This window comes from Mesoplodon mirus (assembly GCF_964341445.2).
Source record: "Mesoplodon mirus genome assembly, chromosome: 5".
Classification (NCBI taxonomy): Eukaryota; Metazoa; Chordata; class Mammalia; order Artiodactyla; family Ziphiidae; genus Mesoplodon; species Mesoplodon mirus.
In genome coordinates this window covers 36,423,712-36,444,637 of record NC_138980.1, presented here as the reverse complement: position 1 = coordinate 36,444,637, position 20,926 = coordinate 36,423,712, and the positions used below count along the sequence as shown (strand labels likewise).

The 20,926-nt window shown below is 57.0% G+C and overlaps 1 protein-coding gene across 7 annotated transcripts in view; it reads left to right on the top strand.

Moving 5' to 3' along the window:
• The window catches only part of PTPRS (protein tyrosine phosphatase receptor type S), a 103,031-nt gene that overhangs the window by 27,177 nt on the left and 54,928 nt on the right, over positions 1-20,926 (top strand). For 6 of the 7 annotated variants that reach the window (XM_082621822.1, XM_082621821.1, XM_082621820.1 and 3 more), the window contains exons 2-4: positions 11,640-11,838; positions 18,136-18,281; positions 18,852-18,993. In XM_082621822.1, coding sequence (XP_082477948.1) covers positions 11,748-11,838; positions 18,136-18,281; positions 18,852-18,993 — 379 coding nt within the window. In that variant the 5' untranslated portion in view covers positions 11,640-11,747. Of the gene's footprint in view, positions 1-4,536; positions 4,652-11,639; positions 11,839-18,135; positions 18,282-18,851; positions 18,994-20,926 lie in introns of those variants that run through there. The other variant, XM_082621817.1, reaches the window with a different exon arrangement.

Below are 20,926 nucleotides of genomic sequence, written 5' to 3'. Positions count from 1 at the left end.
AAAAGGAAAAAAAGCTAGAGAAAGGATGTGTGATAAAGGCTGATGGAGGTGGTACCTGAGCTGGGGTGATCAGCTTCTCTGAGGAGGCAATGTTTGAGGGAGACCTGAATGGCGAGAAGGAAACAGCCCTGAAAATGTGGGGGAAAGATGTTCCAGGCACAGGGGAACCAGCATGTGCAAAGGCCCTGGGGCAGGACCATGCCTGGGGAGTTGGAGGAACAGCGAGGAGGCCCGTGTGTCTGGAGCAGAGTGAGCGAGGGGGAGAGAGGGAGGGGGGAGGGCAGGGAGGGGATGGGGCAGGTCATGCAGGGCCTTGTGGGCAGTAGGGAGGACATGGGCTTTTACCTGGAAGGAGGTGGGGGCCCTGGAGGGCTGTGGGCAGAGGAGGGATAGGAGCTGACTCAGGTGCTCACAGGCACCCTCTTGCTGCTGTGGGGAGGACAGACTGTGGGGAGTAAAGGCCAGAGCTGGGGGACCAGGGCAGAGGTGACTGTACTGGTCCAGGTGGGCACTAATGGGGGCTGGACAGGATGGGAAGGGCATCTGGAGAGAGATGAAGAAACTCAGGAAAAATTTAGGAGGGAAACTTGAGAGTATTTCCAGACTGGCGCAGCATGAAGGAAGAAGAGAAGTCAGGGTCAGCCCCCAGCTTCTAGGCTGAGCCTCTGTAAGGATGGAGCTGCCATCAGCTGAGCAGGGGAGGACAGAGGGAAGAGCAGGTTTGCTGGATCCAGCTGCACCTGAAAGCATCCTGGATTTGTCCAGAAGGAGAGGATGGTAGCCGGGCCTGGGGGAACCAGAAGGTGAAAAAGGCAGATGAAGAGCTGGTGCGTGCCTGTGGCGGGCTATATGCCTGCTGCGGTGTGGCTGGCAGGCAGACACGGCGCCAGGGCTGAGATGTGAGTATGGGCGAGGCAGGCACTGGGCTGGTCCGCACATGCTTGCTGCTCCGGGGCATGAATGCTGAGTTGGGTAGGGAGGGGCCCCGTTGGGCAACCTGGGGCCTGGGAGCCCTGGAGCCCGAGAAAGGAGGAAGCTGCCCAACCAGTTTCTCTCTTGCTCCCAAAACCAAGGGTGTGGAGTTTGGTGGTTGCCCCTAAATGAAATTTTGGCCCCAAATGTGAAGTCAGGGAAGGGATTGGGAGTGGGACGTCCTGCCCAGGGTGTCCAGGGCATAGTTTTACCTGGGACTGCCACATCAGGGCAGGTTTCAAAGGCTTGTGACCATCCCAATGGAATGACCCTTTGCTTGTAAACGATGGGTCACAGCTTCATCTGAGGACATGTCTCTCTGCTGTTTATACTACAGATCAAGTGAGGTCCCAGTAAACTCTGTGGGCTGGACCCTGGCAAATGGTTTCATACTGGTGATCTCTGTGTACCCATTTAAACACATGGGAGAAAGACTGGAAGGAGGCAGTCAGCCTTGGCCTTTGTACTTGCTGTTCCTCCTGCTTGAAACTCTGTTCCCCTAGGAGTTTGTCTGTCTGATTTGCTCAATTCATCCAGGTGTTCTGAGAGGTACCCCCAGACCCCTCCACACTTCTAGAACCTTACAGGTCATTTTATTTTCTTTTTCATGCCTCTCAGTACTTGGAGCCTTATGTTATTGACAATGTTTGTTTCTCTGGGAATGTCTGTCTCTCCTGCTTATTTTGAGCCCTGGGAGAAGGGGGGGGGCGCGTGTGCGGTACTTGTCATTCCGCTGCTGTGTCCTCAGTGGGCCGGCACACAGTAGGTGCTCAGTAAGTGTTTCTGGAAAGAATGAATGAAAATGACCTAACAGATTCTCTCCAGGAGAGGGGTGGATTGTGGGCCATTTTTATTTTCTTCTTTATGCTGATTTTCCCCAATTTTCTGCTGCACACGCCTATTTTATAATTAGAAGAAAAGTTATTTTGAAAAAAATTATCCCCCCAAATGTCCCAGCTGCAGGAGCTGACGTGATCTAGCCCCATGCTCCATCCCAAGGACAGCTGCCTCCTGGGTGTATACAGAGGACGTAGCAACTGAACGTTTGTGGGCTCCCGGGGTCAGCCCTCGGGGGCACTGGGTGGGCAAAGCAGTCAGGGAGGGCTTCCCGGAGGTGGCAGCCCTAACCTTCAAGGGGCTCAGGCCAGAGTTGTCAAGGTGCTCATCTTGAGTCCCCTCTTTAACTTGCACCCTACAGCCAGTCCTTTAGAAAATGTCCTTGCCTCTGCCTTCATAATCTATCCAGAATGTACATGCTTCCTGCACGCCCCCCTTCTCTGCCTCCACCTGATCAGTCCCCTCATTGCTTGTCTGAACCTGTGCAGTCACCTCTGCCCTGGTACCCCGGCTCCCCCCACCCCCAGTCTGTCCTCCTCTGCCCACAGCCCTCCAGGGCTCCCACCTCCCTCAGGGTAGACTAAGGCCCTGCAAGACCTGCCCCTGTCCCTTCCCTGCCCTCCCCTCCTCCACTCTGCTCCAGCCACACGGGCCTCTTTGCTGTCCTCCACCATGCCAGTCACAGTCCTGCCCCAAGGCCTTTGCACATGCTGTGCCCACTGCCTGGGTCACTCCTCCTAAACATCCATACTTCCTTCAGGTCTTACTGATGTCACCTCCCCACTCCCTGACCCTCCCTTTTAACGCTGCATCCCACCCCATGTGTCCTCTCTTCCCCCGCTTTGTTCATCTGCATAGCGATTCTGCACGAGCTCTTTGCCTGGGCATCAGCCTGCAAAGCACCTACTATGCTTCTGGGGGCGTTTTATGAGGGCCCACTGTGTGTCCTGCCATGCTGGGGGAGGTTCTGCCACTCAGTTTCACCCCCACGTTGACCCAGAGCACCTCCTGTGTGCTTCCCACATGGTGCTGTGGCGCCAGGGGTCCCACCTCCATGAAGCACCAACTGTGGGCCTCCCAGGGTTAGGGCTGTGTGGGGGAGGGGAGATGTTGGAGCATCTCGTGTTTAGCAGCACCTACTGTGTGCTCCATGTAGAAGGGGCAGGTGGAGAGTCTGCACGCGGACATTCACAGAGCATTTACTCTGTGCTCAGTGCCTCCCCAGTGCCAGGGGAGGTGGGATTATATGCTCTATTTTGCAAAGCGAGGGACTGAGGCACCGGACTGGAAAGGGCAGATCACCCAGGGGAGGATGCATTTGGTGCTGGGGAGAGATGGGGGGTGGACCTGCCAAGGCAGCCATAGCAGGGCGTGGATGGGCCACCTTGGGAAGTGAGTCGTCCCTGTCCCTATCTGGGGTGCCTCGGGGCTCAAGCAGCTGCCTGGGTGCCGCCCATCAAAGCCCATGTTCTTTGTCCCACTTCTAGAGGCTGGGGCCTGTCTGTCTCCAGCACTGCCATTTCCTCCTGGGCTTTAAATTTATAGTGGTTTGTCATTTTCTGGCTCCAGGCCTCTGTAGCATTGTGGGTAAGGACGCTTAGCCTCTGGATCCAAACATTGGTTCGAATCGCTGCTCTTCCTGACCTTGGTAATTTCTCTCTATTCCTCCCTAACCCCTTTGGTTGATGGGGCTGATTGATGGTAGGGTGATGTGAGCCGTCACAGGGCTTGGAATATACTAAGATCTCAGTACACATAGACTATGGGAGTCGTCCAGAGCACTAATGGTGGAACTGAACCCAATTCGCCAGGGATGGGATCAGATGGGGGAACGCCTCCCACCCCGCCCTGGCGGCTGCCCTTAGGTCTCCGTCAGGGTCCCTACCCCTCCCTGACGCTTTCCCGCCAGCTCCCCAGCTCCCAACGCCGCTGGGGCTTGGCGTTCCCGGCCTCTCCCTTGGAGTTTTCAAACCCGCTCCGGGCAGCAGCGCCGGCCAGGATTGGCTGCCTGGGTGGGGACGCCCCTTCTCCCCCCCCCCCACCCCCGCTCGGGATCGGGTGTCTCGGGCCTGGCACGGTGGCCCCATCTGTTTCCAATCTGGCCCTGCGCTCTCCGCCCCCTCAGGGTTGTGGCTAAGGTTGAGGCCTCTGCCACGGTGTCCCCGTTCATCCCCCCCCCAGACCCCAACTGGACTCGCAGCAGGAGAGAAGCCTCTTTGTGCCTTTGCCCCTCCCCCACACTGTGGGTTTCTGTGTTTGTAGGGGGCGCGGCCTCTGCCATCCAACCCAGACTGGGAGGGGATCTTCTGCCCCTTCTTCGACCTCCTGTATTTGGGTGTGTTTGGGGAGCTCTCTGCCGCCCTGTCCAGCATCCAGCCCTTTCATCCGTTGCCATGGCCACGATCAGCTCCTGGAAGGGAAGGGGGAGCAGGGTAGGGGATCCCTCTGGCATCAGGCTTCCAAAGGGAGGGTCCTGAGCTGTGCCACTGGGGGCACTCCCTCATGTATGTGCACATTGCGGGGAAACAGTGACCTCCTTGGAGGCCTCCCCGACACAGGACCCCCATCCACGTAGGATTTCAGTGCCCGCTGATCTGGGTCCCGACTGGTCCCCCGCCCTACTTCCGGCCGGGCCCCGCCCGAGGCTCGCTCTGGGGCCCCCTCCCCGGGCCCACCCCCTGGCCGCCCCGCCCCTGGCCCCGCCCCGCCCCGCCCCCAGGCCGAGCTCGCTGCGCCTCGGCGTCTCCGAGTTCTCGCTGCGCTCCGGGCGGACCCTGGGTAGGGCTGCAGCGGGCACGGCCGAGGCAGCGTGGGGCCCGGTCCCCGATTTCTGAGCCGTAGGGTGAGTGCGTCGGTACCCCCTTCCACCTCGAAGCCCAGTCTGCACTGGCCTTTGTCCGTCTCCTAGCCCCCCACCCCGGGTTCCCCCCATACCCCCGCCCCGCGCGGCCTGGATAGCTCGAGCCCGCCGCTGCCTGGCGCGCCGCCCCACCCCGTTCAGGCCGGTCGCTCTCGTACTTTGGAAAACTCCAGACCGTTATGCTCTGTGGGGTCCCCTCCCCTGCCTGGCCCCCAGCCCGACCTCTTCCCCCACCTCCTGGGGGCGGAGCCAGGCTGGGGCAGCCTTCCCTGCCAGCCGTGAGGGGGGGGCGGTGCTCTGATAGCGGGTGGGTGCTTTGGCATCCTTCCTTCCGCTGGGGACCCGTTCCGCGGAGGAGGTGGCAGGACTGCTGGGCTGGGGGTGGGGGGTTAGTGGCTGGGATCCCTGCTCTTAGCCACTCCCCAAAACTCACAGAAAGTTTTCCTCTCTCACTTTGTCCCTGCGCCCCTCAGGCTTAAGGACTCCAGATCGATGCTGTGCCTAGTCGGGGCTTTAATAAACTGAGGGGTTGGGCAGGCGTATCAGCTCCCACCGTCCCACTTTCCATACCTGTCTCCAAGCTCCATGCCTCTGAACCCCCCATTATTGCCTGGAGAATCCTGCTTCCCAGGATTCCTACTCAGAGTCCTGGGCGACCTTAGAGGGGCTTCCTGTGACTCCTGGGCTGACCCTCCTTGAGCCTCACCTCCATCCCTTAAGGCTTGAGCAGACATCCCCCCCACCGCAACCAAGAGCAGATGTAAGCTGCACCTGGAGGCCATGTCTACGTTGGCCTCTGCTGCCTGTGGTGGCTCCTTCTGGCCTCAGTTTCCCTCTCTGAAATGGATATGACCGCAGGAATGGTATGGGTAAAGTGTCAGGTGGGGCCAGGCATGTAGTAGGCATCTAATAAATGCATGTTCCTAGGGTGGGGAGAAGACTCCCATCCTGGAGGATGATGGATCTGTGACAGGAGCAGAGCTGGGGTGGGAGATACCGGCGCTGAGGGAGCCCAGAGGGGACCCGGGTCCCTCCTGCGGCATCCAAGAGGGCTTCCTGGAGGAGGTGCCAGCTCAGCCAAGACCTGAGGATGAGCGTGAAGGCTGAGGTCTGATGGAGAACGAGGAATGGTGCGCTGGGTGGAAGGAACAGCGTGCACAAATATCCTTGTGTGAGCCAGAAGGCAGTGAGTAGGGACACCCATAGGGCAAACAGGGCAGTCGGGGTGCAACATGATGGAGTCGGCAGTTCTGGAGGCTGAGGTTAAGAATCTAGATTTCAATGGATTTTGATGGAAGCCATGGAAGGTTTTAGAGCAGAGGAGGGGCAGAGTCAAACACAGCTACTTCCAGCGCCAGGGTTGGGGGTGGGTCAAGACTGGGCAGAGGAGGGGTCCCAGGGCTGGGGGAAGAGTCCAGTCTCAGCCTGGAGTGGGTAGGTCTGCGGCTACGGCTTGAAGGATGAGTTGACAGGTGGGCCCCCTGGAAGTAGGACCTGTATTAAGAAAGGACCAGAGGTGGACCGGTGCATTCTGAGAACTGTGGTGACCTGTGGGAAGAAGCAGCAGGGCAAGCCCAGGACACTGAGCAGAGGCGCTGGGGAGCCCTGGCAGGTGTGAGCAGCAGGGCAGGGGTGCACCCAGATCTTGGTGTTTCAGGCTCCTCCATGAAGCCGGCGTGGGGAACATGCCGGCAGGGGCCATCCTGGCAGGCTGGGCACGCAGGGAGCGTGGACTCTGGGCTTGATTGAGAGCTGGTCTCTGGCCTCAAATCTTAACCCAGCCCAGCCCCTCCACGCTGCGTGACCCTCCATGTGCAGCTAGCCCTCTCTGAGCCTCAGTTTCCTCTGCTGTCAAACAGAAGGAAGCACAGGAAACATTTAAGAGGGCTGGGCACGTGGAGGGGGGCACCCAGCTGGCGTTACCCATTACTCCCTCTGGGGCTGGGCCTGGCTCCCCAGCTGCCCTGCCCATCCTCTCCTGGCGGTGGGGACCCTTGGGGACAGCACTCAATACAAATCGATAGTCAGCTAAAGGCAGATCCCTCAGCCCTGGTCCTAGCCCATTCCAGGAAGGTGGCAGGGCCAGTCCCACCCAGCTACATCCTGAGCCCATTGCCCGGTGGGGCGACACTGAGGCCCCAGGAGGGAGAGGGGCTTGACCAGAGCCCCTTGGAGCCCACCAGGGGCTACAGAGCTAGAGCTTGGACCCTGTCTCACACTTTGGGGACACAGCAACCCAGGGAGGCTGGAGACCCGGGTCCTGCCCTCCAGGGGCTCTGAGGCCCTGGGAAAGGGGTTCCAGGCAGCAAGAAAGTCCCCTGGCCCTGAAGGGAGGCTTTGGGGCTGGAGAGGTGTGGGACATGGATGTGAGGGCGGAGACGTTGTGTGTCCCTAGGGGGCTTTTCCTTCAGCCCCGCTGCCAGTGTCACCCACCTCTCCTTCCCCTGGCCCCGGGAAGTCCCTGAGAGTCAAGGTTGTGCAGGTGAGCCCCTAGACCCCCAGGACAGACCAGACCCTCAGGCAGGGCAGGGAGAAGCAGCCCAGAGTCCTCAGGCCCTGGGACACCCGGCCCCATACAAGTGACACGGAGCCTATTTGCTGCCCAGTCCTGGGTCATAATCACCCTTTTATGCTCCCTGCTTTGCGTGGGCACACAGAGCTGGCTCCAGGATCGCGTGACCTGCACCCCGGCACCTGACTGGAATGGCTGCCCACTCACCCGCTGTGAGCGAGGCCTGGGAGCCCCCAGAGGCCATCCAGCAGGCCGCACGGGGCCCAGAGAGGGTCGTCCACTTTCCTGAGGTCACACAGTGGCCAGGGAAGGACACAGTCCTGTGTAAACGTGGTCTCTGGAACCAAGGCCCCACCCAGCTGGGGGTCCTTGACAGTCCCCGCTCCTTTGTGAACCTCAGTTTCCTCATCTGTGCAAGACGGGCACCCACGTCTGCCCGGCTGCTGGGAACAGATGGTGGGCAGCTCTGCGCCTGGCACAGAGGTGGGCAGGGACCCTTCCGGGGCCCTGGGTTCCAGGTCCCGAGGCCACTCCCTTCCCTCCTCCCCATTCCCTGCCCAGCCTCATTTCCCACCCAAGTTATTTCCTGTGACTCCCATCGGTGGCTGTTCCCTTCTTAATGGCCACGTTCATCCTCCAAGAACTTGGGAGTTGCCACGTCGTGCAGCTCTGAGGCACCTACCTCAGTTTCCCTTTCTCAGCAGTGGGGAGGCTGATGGCTCAGGTTGCTTTACTGCAAGACCCGTCAGAGAGGAGGCTTGGTGTGGTGCCAACCTAGCCACATCCCCTCCTGCTCAGAGCTGCCTAGGGTTCCTTGCTCTGTGGGTTCAGTGTGTGGCCACCGCTCTGCCCTAATCTCTCCCCATCTCCCTGCTAGGACCGCTCAGTATTGCTTCTTGTCCTTCACGCTGTTCCTTCTGTGGAGACACCCACCCCCATTCCCATTCATCCTTTAATTCTCAGTCAAGTCATAAATATTAACATTAAATCTGGAGGCAGAGAGGTCCAGGCAGAGGGTTCCAACCCATGCAAAGGCCCTGGGGTAGGACCGTGCCTGGCATGTGGGAGGAACAGCCAGAAGACCCATTGGCTGGAGCAGAGTGAGCGAGGGGGAGAGAGGGAGGAGGGGAGGGCAGGGAGGGCACGGGGCAGGCCGTGCAAGGCCTTGTGGGCATCAGGGAGGGCTTGGACTTTTACCACCAAAGGAGGAGGGATGGGACCTGACTCGGGTGCTAATAGGTGCCCTCTGGCGCTGAGGGGAAGACAGACGGGATGGGGGGTGGCATGGCAGGAGATGACTCCATTGGTCCAGGTGAGCAATGAGGGGGCTGGACCAGGTAGAGGCAGAAGAAGGGGTAAGAAGTAGACAGTCTCAGCCTAGGTTTTGGAGACAGAGCTGACAGAATTTGCTTATATTCTCCCCCAACCCCTTGCAGGGGAGCCTACCCCTGGTCTTGCAGGAAGCCGGAAGAGGTGGGAGGGTCTGGGGCTTTGCCATGGCAAGTTCTTCCAGGAAGAATGGGGGCCTAAGAGACCCAGGAACTTTTTTTTTTTTGGCTGTACCTCACGGCATGTGGGATCTTACTTAGTTCCCTGACCAGGGATCGAGCCCACGCTCCCTGCATTGGAAACGCAGAGTCTTAACCACTGGACCGATAGGGAAGTCCCAACCCTGGAACTTTTAACCTTCTGTATTCTGTCTGATCCTTTCCACCCTGAATTTGTCCCACCCCCATTCCTGCTCCAGGCCTTGAAAGCCCCCAGTGTCGTGTACTCCCCCGGCCCAGCAGGCTGGAATGACCTCTTTGGGGGAGTTGGGAGCTGATGGCTGGGCCCCGCCTGTGCCTGGATCGGCCCTATCCTGCCCAGTAATTGGGAAGGCGGGGCTGCAGGAGCCAGGGGTAATTAGGGGCCTCCTTTTTAGAAGGCAGCTGTCCCTGGCTCCAGTGGGGCATAGGGGGTGGGGGAGGCATTATGGCCAGGGCCCTTCATGCAGGTGACCCCTGCCCATGCCAGCTGGCATCGGAGGTGAGGAGACTAGAGCAGGGAGGTCACACACACCCCGCCGCCCCAGGGTGGTGGGTTTGAGCCCCTCCGTGTTAAAATTCTACCTCAGTTGCCCCAGATGCTCTTTGCGGGCCTGGGCAGCCAATCCAAGTGGTCTGGGCCAGAGCTGAGCCCCCTCCCCAGATGTGGCCAAGCTGATGTGCATCTGTGGGCGGGACCAGCTGCTGTGGCCACCCTGGCCCCAGCTGGCCATGGGCCATTTCCCCAGCTGGGACCTTCACCGTCCTCATCAGCCACTTGTACTCTTAAAGGGCCCGTGGTTGGGTCCCAGTGTGTATCTGTGGTCTGACTGTGCGCCTGCCTGTCTATGCACATGCATGTGGATGAGGGGGATCTGACGTTACGTGTCAGTGTGCATATTGTCTGGCTGGGTGCAAGTTTGCTCTGCTGACTGCCCATCTCTGTAGCCCCACTGTGTGCCCGCATCCGAGTCTGTGAGCTCTGTGTTTTTACCTGCCACGCCCTGTGGAGCTCCGACGTGCCTCTGTGTTCATGCTTGCCTGTAGCCCAACCGTGTATGTGTATTGCCTGCCTGACCGTGACCCTGTGTGTATATCTCATCTGGCTGTGTGTCTGTGGTCTTGGCATGTACCTGTGTGTCTCTGACCTGACTGCTTGTGGTCTGACTGTGTATATGTATTATCTGCCCCATTGTGACCCTTTGTGTGTATCTTGTCTGATTCTGTGTGTCTGGGGTCTGATTTTGTGCCTGTCCATGTTTGTGGTCTGTGTGTCAGTTTTATTGGCCTGACTACACATGTGGACCCATCTCTGTTGCCTGACTGTACAAATACATCTGTGACTGTGTCTGGTCTCCTTGTCTGTCTGTGGTCTGACCGTGTGTCTGGGTCTGTCTGTGGCTGGCCTATGTGCAAGCATCCTCCTTTTCTGTCTGGTCTGACTGTCCGTGGTCTGACTGTGTGCCCGTTGAGTGCCCCTATCCCCACCCTCCTCATCCCACCTTCTCCACTCTCCACCCTGGGCCATGACTCGGCCACCACCAGCCCAGCCTTCCCCTGGGGCCACTCTGGGGCTGGGCGTAGTGACCACAGCTGGATATTTTGGGAGCCAGAATCACAGGGGCTGCCCCATGATTACGTGGCACCCGTCCCCGTAGCCATAGTGCGGACCCGCCTGGGGCATGGCCTGAGGTGGGTGTATAAGGTTGACCCGGCCACGAGGGCCTCATCCTTGGGCCTCCTCCTGCCCCCTCTTCCACCCTGGCCCTGGCCAAAGTGGAGAGGGGGCCGTCCTAGGGTTTGGCCCCTGAGAAGGACCCTTCTGCCCTAGAGGAGTTTGGATTCTCACCGGAGAAACAGATGCTGGGTGATGAATATTCTCACTTGATTTGCAGACTGGGGTAAATGCTGTGAAGGATGATCTCCGTCATTTCTGAAGCCGTGGGATGTGGAATTGGGGGCGGGGGCTGACCTGCCAGGGGCAGGGAGGGCTTCCAGAGGAAGTGACTGTGGAGTTGAGACCTGTCATGCGGTAGTGTGGGGACAGCATTTCCAGCAGAGAGCACAGCAGGGTGGGACTGAGCTGGGACTGTGTAGCTGCACCTCCCATGAGAGAGGGGATGACACCAGCAGGAGCAGCTTCCTCTGGGGCTTACGGGAGCCATGGGAGGTGTTAGAGCAGGGCAGGGACGGGCAGGTGTGTTTGGGGGGAAGGTCCGTCTGGTGGCCGAATGGGCAGATTTGTAGGGACAGTCAGAAGTGTTAGCTGGAGCCTCTTCCTTTGGGTGGGTGGCCCAGCCTGCGAGGGGGGAGAAATTAGATGTTCAGAGTGCTTTCTAGAGGGGGTGCTCAGTCCTGGTTTGGGGCTCAGCCTGGGGTCGGGGGCTCAGCCAGGGGTAGGGGCTGTCTCAGTCTGTTCTGGCTGCTATAACAGAATGCCATAGACTGGGTGGCTTATAAACAACACACATCTGTCACGGTTCTGGAGGCCAGAAGTCCAAGATCAAGGCGGTAGCAGAATTGGTGTCTGGTGAGAACCTGCTTCCTGATTCACAGACGACCTTGCTATGTCCTCACATGGTGGCGGGGAGCGAGGGAGTTCCCTGGGTCTCTTTATAAGGGCACTAATCCCATTCACAAGGGCTCCACCACATGACCTAATCACCTCCCAAAGTCCCCTAAGACCATCACACTGAGGGTTAGGTTTCAACATAATAATTTTGGGGGGCACAACATTCAGTTCGTCGTGGGGGCTCAGCGCTTCCTTTCTGCCCCATCGTCACCCCCTGACCCTCCCCCATTGTCCTGTAACCCTCACCCTCGCATCCTGTGACTCCCGTCTGCCCCTCTGTGATCCTCCTGCTGCCTCCCCCATGAAGGCCCCCTGGATTCCCCTGCTCCCCTCTCACGGCCCCTCTTTTTGTCTCTGCAGACGCTGCCCCAACTGACGCTTGGCTTGAGGCCTCTCTGTGAGGGACCGTGGGGGGGGGGCATCCCCCCTCCAGGGCCGGAGGTTGGAGGTTGCAGGTCACGGCCGAGCATGGCGCCTGCCTGGGGCCATGGTGTGGCATCTGTGGTTGGTCCCATGGGCCTACTCGTGGTCCTGCTGGTAGGAGGCTGTGCCACAGAAGGTAAGTGTGGGCGTCTTGAGTTTGCATGTGCACGTGTGAACACGTGTCGTCGTCCCCCCGGCGTGGGGGAGGGCGCTGGTTTTGCCGTGCAGAGCCTCTGTGCTCTGTGAACGAGGCCGAGTAGAATGCTTGCTGTGCACTGGGTCCTGAGAGGTGCAGAGGTGAATAACAAGAACGGTATGAAAAAGCAGTCATAGTGACAGTGATGACAGTGTCTGTTTGCCCAGCGTTGAATCTGCACCAAGCCCAGTGCTAAATGCAGGCTTTACCTGCTTCATCTCCCTCCACCTCACAGAACCCAGCATGCTTGTTTCATTACCATCCCCATTTTTCCATGAGAGAAACCAAAGCTCAGAGGGGACTGGGGCTTACTTGAAGTCACTCCTGAGGTAGCCACAGAGTTTTCCTTCCCTTGCCACAGGTAGAAATACCAGCACCCAGTTCGTAGACACAGAGGCAATCAAACCTTCCCAGGTGGAGCCAGGGGAGGCTTCTTGGGAGAGAGGGCATTGGAGCTGGGGTTTTGTGGGTGTATAGGAGTTTGCCAATAGAAAGGGCATTACTGGCAAAGGTGTTAGCACACAGAAAGGCCTGGAGGTGAAGAAAGAGGTTGGTGTAGTTTGGGGATGGGCAAGGCTGTGCTTCTGGCAGTAACATGGAGAGGATGAGAGTCAGTCCTAGTCCTAATGCCACGGTCTGTCCCACCACGAGGGGCCTAGAGGAGGTGTCATTAGGCTGATGGGAACACAAAGGGCCAGGTCAGTAGGGAAGGAAACTGGGATCTGCTGTTAGGCTGGGTGTGAATCCTGACTTCGCTGCTAACCTGCTGTGTGACCTTGGGCTAGCGATTCAGTCTCGCTCAGCGGCCATTTCTACCTTGACAGAATGAAACTCAGCATCATCCATCTCCCAGCATTCCTGGGACAAGGACACACGATAAGCCCCTGCATGCTGCTTGCACACAGTAGGTCCACAATCCCGGGTTACCATGAGCATGATAATTATTGCTCCTGGCTGAGAACACCAGAGACATACACACCTGCCTCATCCATCCATGCTTTTTCTAGTTTTTATATTATTTTGTAGTAAATGCCTAACACATTCAGATCAGCCACCACCACCTGATGAGATGGAGGCTATTCTCCCCATCCCAATTGTACAGATGGGGAAACTGAGGCACAGTGAGGTTATGTTTTACAGCCAGGAATCGGCCAGTCTGCCTGGCGCCAGAGCCCGGGTTGCTACCCATCACCCCACACAGCCAGGCGTGCCTGGGCTGTGATCCATCTGATCACCTCCCAGGGCCTGTGTCTTCTGTGCTCTATTCCTTGCAGTGGGAACAGTGGGCCGAGGGCTGAGTATTTTTAGTTTTTCATTCATTCACTTAACGCAGGGTTTCCCCTGCCCTCGGCACTGCTGAGGTCGGGGCCAGAGCATTCTCGGGGAGTGGAGGGCCGTCCTGAGCACTGTGGGGTGCGGAGTAGCATCCCTGGCCCCATCCCCTCGATGGCACCCCCACGTGACAACCACTGATTTAACTTACACTAGTGGAATAAATCATATATTTACGACTTTGACATCTTGCTCCAGTGATAATTAACCAGCCTTGGGCAGGATGCTGAGATCATTCCCATTGACAGGTGAGGAAACTGAGGCTGCGAAGTGGCCATTGTGAGGAGGGGGTAGAGATCACAGAGTTTGGAGGCTATCCTGTCCTGAGTTCGGATCCTTGCTCTATCGTGTGACCATGGGTGGGGCTGTGCTCTCATTCAGTGGGTTTTTCATAAGCACCTACTGTGCGCCAGGCACAGGTTTAGACCTGGGAGACAGAACAGATATCCCACCCCCTTTTGGAGCTGATAATCTTGAGGGTGAGACACCGAGTGTGCTGGATGGTGGACGTGCCCAGGAGCAAGATAAACAGGAAAGGAGATGAGCGCGTGAGTGGAGGTTTAGGGGCTGCATTTTAAATGGGTGGGAGGGCATCAGGGAAGGAGATGACATCTGAGCAGAAACGTAAAGGAGCTGAGGAGTGCACTCCATGCATGTCTAGGGGGAAGGTGTCCTGGGCAGAAGGCATAGCCTGTGCAAAGGTCCTGGGGCAGAACTGTGCCTGGTGTGTTGGAGGAACAGTGAGGAGACCCGTGTGTCTGGAGCATAGTGAACGAGGGGGAGAGAAGGAGGAGGGGAGGGCAGGGAGGGGATGAGGCAGGTTGTGCAGGGCCTTGTGGGCAGCAGAGAGGACGTGGCTTGTACCCCAGGGAGGTGGGAGCCCTGGAGGGCTGTGGGCAGAGGAGGGGCAGGTCCTGACTGAGGTGCTCACAGGTGCCCTCTGGCTGCTGAGGGAGGACAGGATGGGGGGATGCCAGGGCAGAGGAGACTGCAGTGGTCCAGGTGAACCATGAGGGAGTGTGACCCAGGCTATCAGCACGGGGCATGTAGCCAGGGCCAAATCTGTGGATGCTCCCTCAGTGAGCCCTGGAATTCTTTTTTTGTTTGGCCACACTGAGTGTAGTGGGATCTTAGTTCCCTGACCAGGGATCGAACCTGTGCCCCCTGCAGTGGAAGTGCGGAGTCCTAACCACTGGACCGCCAGGGAATTCCCCTGGAATTGTTACTACTGTATCCCTTTAGGTGTTGGTAGTGGCCTAGACTCAAACCCAGGTCTCCGTCTCCAAAGCTGGGGCATCTTGACCCCAGGAGGTGGTCTGTTTAGCAGGAACCCTGTCATCTGGGGGCCAGCAGAGGGGCTGTGGGCACTGTGATTGGCACTGCCAGCTTCAAGGAGTAGCCCAGGTCCTCAGGAAACCATTCAGGTGGGAACTGTCAGGTGGTAGAGAGCCCGGGCAGGCAGCTGATGTGTCCACCATCCAGCACCAAGAAGAGTGATTTCTGCCCTAAAAACAGCTTCTGGTCCTGTGGGGCCTTCCCGGGGTGCTGTGCGGCCAGCCCAGGCTGGGTTGGAGGGTACTGGTGGGTGGGTCTCCAGCTCTGACACCAGATTTTTCTCTGCAAAATCTGAAATGGAAAAACAGAAATCAGGCTAAGCCCTTCCCAGGCTCTGCGCTGTTGGCATCGCCACTCTGAACCTCGGTCTCTTCATCTAAGAAACAGGAACACCCAGGGTGCTCTCCATCACTGAAGACCCACAACCCTGTATATCAAGTGTACTATTTGCAGGGCTTTGGGAGCCCAATAGGCCCAGGTTGGAATCTTAGCTCTTGCCCATCACAAGCTGGGTGACTGGGGGCCAGTGGCTCACCCTTTCTGAGCCTCAGAATAGAGCTGAGTGTGAGAACAGGCCCAGCACAAAAGGAGCGCTTGCTTGCCACAGGCTGCGGCCATACCCCAGTGTGTCTTTCTTATGTCTGGGGCCCCTTTGTCAAGAAGAGGACGGGAGGGTTTGTCCAAATGAGAGAATCTAAGCGTCTGCAAGAAATATTCTAATGGGGGATGCAACAGGCGGAGAAAGCTCTTCCGGGCTGGCTGGGATCCCAGAGCCGCCTGGAGGTAAGCTGAGAGGCGTCTGCCCTGCAGCGAGGGGGCGCCAGGGAGCGAGTGGGCAGCTTCATTGGGCCCAGCATTAGGCAAGCATCAAGGTTCAAAGCCCCAGTTTTTCAAGGGTCACTGGGCACAGAGAAGTGGTGTGGTGGGATCCCAAGGAGTGGGGTCTGTTTCATGCCCACCCTGCCAGGTGGCACATAACCAAGTATTTCAACCCAGTGTGATCGGGGCTGTGATGGAAGGAGGCACCCATGGAAGGATGGGGACAGAGGGCGTCCTGACCCGGCCAGTGGCAGTCCAAGAAGGCTCCCTGGGGGAGGTGCTGGCTGAGCTGAGGTTGAAGCCGCCAGATGAAGAGAGGAGGAGGGACAGCACGGGCTCCCATCGTGTCTCGTTTCCCGGATTGGAAGGTGCTCGGGGTGTCTTCCCAGCTCCGAGTCATAAAAAGGCAGCTGGATGCGTCTCACTCCCTGCAGCCCGCTTCTTCCCTTCCTTCCAGTGGCTCCCCAGGGAGGATTTTTCCCAGAAGCGAGATTCCTGACCTGACCACAGAGACTTCCCCCCATGACCTTGACTGGGGACCCATATGGCCCCAGTCACCATTCCTGTAGGAGGGGCAACCCAGGCAGGCAGAGCCAGAGAGGCAGGCCCAACCCAGGGCTCAGCGTGGAGCAAAAACATCAAAAATCAGGCTCGGGGCCTGGAGGTGAGAGGAACAGAAGACGTGGGCCTGGGGACAATAGACCCAGGATCAAACCCTGGTGCTGTCATTTCTGAGCTGTGTGACCTCATGCAAGCTCATTAACCTCCCTGAATCTGTACAATCCCATCTGTACAGTGGAATTAACAATCACTTCCCCAGCAAGATACACAGGATTTGAGTGAGCCCACTGATGCCTGCATGCAGTGGATCTACTGATTTTCCAGAGAGGTGGCCAGTGTAGACTTATATGGTCATATCAACGGGAGCACAGCCTGGAATGAGGGAGGTGAGGCCAGTCAAGCCACTGAGACGGGGACTCTATTTTGTTCAAAGCCCAGCCTGAGTCACAGATGGGAGAAATTGGGCTCTGTGGCACCCAGACTTGGAACCTGAGGCCTCCTTGAACTTCTCGGCACTTCTGAGCAGCCAGAACTTTCTAGGTGAACCTGAGTGGCTCAGTGCTCAGAGGCCTGGCATTGCTCAAGCTTGAGTTGTTCATCCTCTCTCTGCCTCTCCTCAGGCCCCAAACTTTTACTTACTTAATATATTTCTTTAATTGGCTCACCTTTCTATTCAAACCTTACAAAAATAATAATTTCAATTTATCTTCAAATAGTTCTAAATGTAAAAAAGTTATCAGGGTATGAAACCTTCTTTCCCGTGTCCAGCCACCTGCTTTCTCCTCCCAGAGGCAGCTGTTGTTTCTGTGCATGCGCGCGTGCGCACACACACATACACTTTCCCCATTTTTATTTTTCTCATCACACAAACAGGAGCATTTACTATACTTTTTATCCCTCACTTTTTGTCCATTTCATAGTGTATTTTGCTGTTCCTGTCCTAGTAGTTCATTACAAAAGCATCCTTGTCCCTTTTTACAGCTGCATAGTATTCTACTTAGTGGGTGGCCCAGTGTTCATTTAATCATCCCCTTTTGTTGTTTTGTTGGATATGTAGGTTGTTTCCCTCGGGACCTTGTAAGTATGTTGCAGCCCTTGGGTCTGTTGGTAAAACTCTCAGAAGTAACTGAATTCATTTTATGGGATACATTGTAGCATTACTGTGGATGGAAATCCAGTATCCCTTTGGGTGATTCATAGGTTACTGTGAAAAGTCAATAAAAAAAAGAGGACAATGTTAATGAACTCTCAGGTACTGTAGCCTGTCCGAGGTGCAGAGTTGAGGCTGTGTCGGCATCAAAGACATAGTAGCTCCCATTTGAGACTTTCCTGGGGAGACTTAGCACATCAGATCATCATGAGGGGCAAAGGACGGGGGCACAGGACCAGCCCGGTTCAAATCCCCGCTCAGCCACTGGCTGGCTGTGTCGAAGCAAGTGCCTTGCCTGGTCTGTGCCTTGGTTTTCTCGAGTGTGAAATGAGGATCATGGTGGCTCTGTCCTCCAGCACTGTCAGAAGGATGTGATGTTGCTGAGTGTACACCATCCACATACAGTAGGCGCTCAATAAGCACTTGCTCTAGTGGTTGGCAGCATCCAATCACCCATTTTGAGCTCTGGCCTCCAGCTCTGACGCCTTGTGTTAGGACATCTCCCACGGATGAAGAGGCTGGAGCCCTGGGTTCGATCTCTGGTCTGGCTCTGACCTCACGTCCCTTGGTCACCCCTCTGCTTCCCTGTTTGATGCCTCAGTCTCCCCACATGTCCCATCAGGGGATTAGACCAAGTTCTCTCCTCTCAAGTCTTTTTAAGATCAAGGACCCTCCATAGTTTGGCTGGTCACTACTGAGGGCCTTCAGGGGCTGAATTTAGGGACCCCAAAGTCTCAGGGGTATCCCCTCTCACCTTCCCCTGTGGCACTGGGTCTGAGCAGGTGTGCCCACGTGAGGTGTGTCCTCATGTGAGTATGTGTGGCTGTTGTATCCGGGTGGGGGGGTGGAGGTGCTGGGCAGGGCCCGGGGTACCCACAGGGGGCAGTGGTATCATTTCTTCTTCTCTCAAGCCTTCCTGTTGGGCCCACATGGTACCTCTGGCTGGACAGAGGCTGGAGGACATGTTTACCTGGCCCCATAGGGTCCTCGTCACATGCCCGGGCCCACCAGAGCCCCTCCGCTTCCTGTTCTCTCCCCAGAGCCCCCCAGGTTCATCAGAGAACCCAAGGACCAGATTGGCGTGTCAGGGGGCGTGGCCTCCTTTGTGTGTCAGGCCACGGGAGATCCCAAGCCACGCGTGACCTGGAACAAGAAGGGCAAGAAGGTCAATTCGCAGCGCTTTGAGGTGAGTCGGGGAGGGGGGAGGGGAGGGGAGACAGCTGAGGGCCAGCCCCACCCCTGGACGGGCCACGGCAGCTCAGCCACAGAAGCCGTCCCAGAAACGTTCCCCAGATGGAGCACGGGCAGTCAGGGCAGGCACCCTCTCCAGACAGGTCCCTTCTCTTCTCCCACCCACTCTCTGCCACATGCACCCCCCCACCATGTGCCCCATGAGGGCCCTTCAGGCTCGCTTGTTCTGCCACCTTTGTGCTGTGTGGCCTCAAGCAACTCCCTGCCCTATCTGAATCTTATCTCACCACTGCACACAGAAGGGAATTCACAACTCTGTGCACAAGTACATGGTCAGACACACACATTTCCACATCCAGCATGCCTTCACATGCCTGTCACCAGACTTACATGCGAGTGTCACACACCCACTTATGCACAATACCCTTTACTTGTACAGACCGTTTTCTGCCTCCAGCATCTTTACATGGATGTATACACACATGTGTGTACAGCCCCCAGCTCCTCTCCTGTTCACGCCTGGGACCCCAGCCTCACCCTGACCTTTGTCTCCTACCTATGGCAGACGATTGAGTTTGATGGGAGTGCAGGGGCCGTGCTGAGGATCCAGCCACTCCGGACACCCCGGGATGAGAACGTGTACGAGTGTGTGGCCCAAAACTCAGTCGGGGAGATCACCGTCCATGCCAAGCTCACTGTCCTCCGAGGTATTGGGCTCCCCAGGGTGGGTCGGGGAGTACCTGGGGCCTGGACTCTGGGGACAAATACCAAAGGGATTCGTGAAAGTCTTGCTTTGGATGTTCTCTTTGGGGGGACCTTGATCTCCTTTTTTTAGCCTGTAATACAACTGGGGCCTAGAGTCTTCGGGTAGGAATTTACTGAGTCTTTGCCGAAAAGAAGAGTGTTAAGGGACTAGAATCATCTCCATTTGTCATCTTAATCATGCTCTTCTGATTACAAGAGGCAGATCCAACTCAAACTGAGAATTCATTGGTTCATGTAATTAAAATATCTGTGGAGTAGACTAGCTTCAGGTTTAGCTGGATCCAGGAGCTCATATGATGTTCTCAGAGTTCACTTTCTGCCTCTGGGTTTGTTTTCTTCCCTATCAACTGTATCCTTAGTGAGATTTCCCCCATTAGCCCCAGGCTCCGGGGCCCCCTGGACTAAATGACCCAGGACTGCTGCTGTTCGTTGGCCCAGCTTGGGTCAGATGACCATCCCTGAGTTGGTCAATGTGTCTGGAGGAACAAGTACTCTGATGGGCAGAGTCTTCCCTGGAGTCAAGTAGACGGGGTCAGTAAGGGGTGGTTCCCCTAAAGAAACAAAGGAGGAATAGAGGCTGGCTAGGCAGAAACAGCTAAATATCACCTCTTCATAGATTCACACAGATCCTTCCTGTGGACTTCTTGCTGGCCTCATTCAGGTGGACTAGGGACCAGGAAATGGCTTCCTTATTGTAAAACAGCATCATTCAGACAGTCTCACCACAAACCCGCCTGCCCCCGACCCCGGCTGCTCCCTGCTGCCTTCTCCCTTGCCAGGTGGTTTTAACCCAGGGGCCTGCAACTTGAGTTCGCGTCCTGGCACTGCCTCCTCTGTAGCTTTGTGACCTTGGGCAAGTTAATGAACCTCTCTGAGCTGCAGTGTCCTCACCTCCAAAGTGGGATAATAATGATGTTCACCACAAGGGATTGTTTCAGAACCAGATACAAGTGGGGGACCAGCATGGTGCCACGAGGGGAACAAGCATTTGGTTGATTCTACCGATCTGATATTATTATCATTGTCGTTGTTACTCTGGTTGTGACAAGACAGCTGCCACCAGCCATACTGCAGCTGTCAGGTGGGTGGGTGGGTAGGTGGATTCTGCCTGTCGCCTACAGGGGCACCCTGACCCTGTCTGATCTCTAAGTAGAAGCCACTTGGAACTTCCCTGGTGGTCCACTGGTTAAGACTTTGCGCTTCCACTGCAGGGGATGTGGGGTCCCTGGTCAGGGAACTAAGATCCCATATGCTGCGCGGCATGGCCAAAAGGAAAAAAAAAAATACAAGCCACTGCCAGCCATTGGGGGCAGGTGGCCCCCACATGTGGCTCCCAGGTTGGGAGTCATCCAGTGTCCTCCCAGGCAGTGGAGCCACGGTCAGCTTGGAGCTCTGGGAGGAGCTGTCACATTGGCTGCAGGGGCACGTGGTCCCAGAGGCTGGTGTGCGACCGCCCTCAGAAGGCTCTGCCGCCCTCAGAAGGCTCTGCCGTTACTGCCTGGAAATTCCTAGTAATTTTTTAACAAGAGGCCTCATAGTTTCATTGTGTGTGTGTCCTGGAGCCCATCCTGCTGGCGGATTGAGGGAGGAGGAGGGAGGGGGAGGGGTCCACCCGCCCCAGCCTGCCCCAGCCCGCCCCAGCCCGTCCCGCCTCTTCCCAGCAGATATTTTTGCCCTGACCTTTCTCAGGAACAGCCCGCCTCCCGCCCCGCCCCCCCCTACTGTGCCAGCCTCCATTGTAAGCGCTCAGAGAGTTAAAAGGACACGCTGTGAATCTATTAACCGCCCAGTCTCTGGGAGTCTAGGAAAGACACATCTCCGTTCCCCGCCTTCCCCAACAAGACCCTTGGCATCTCTCTGTTCTCGGGCCGCCTA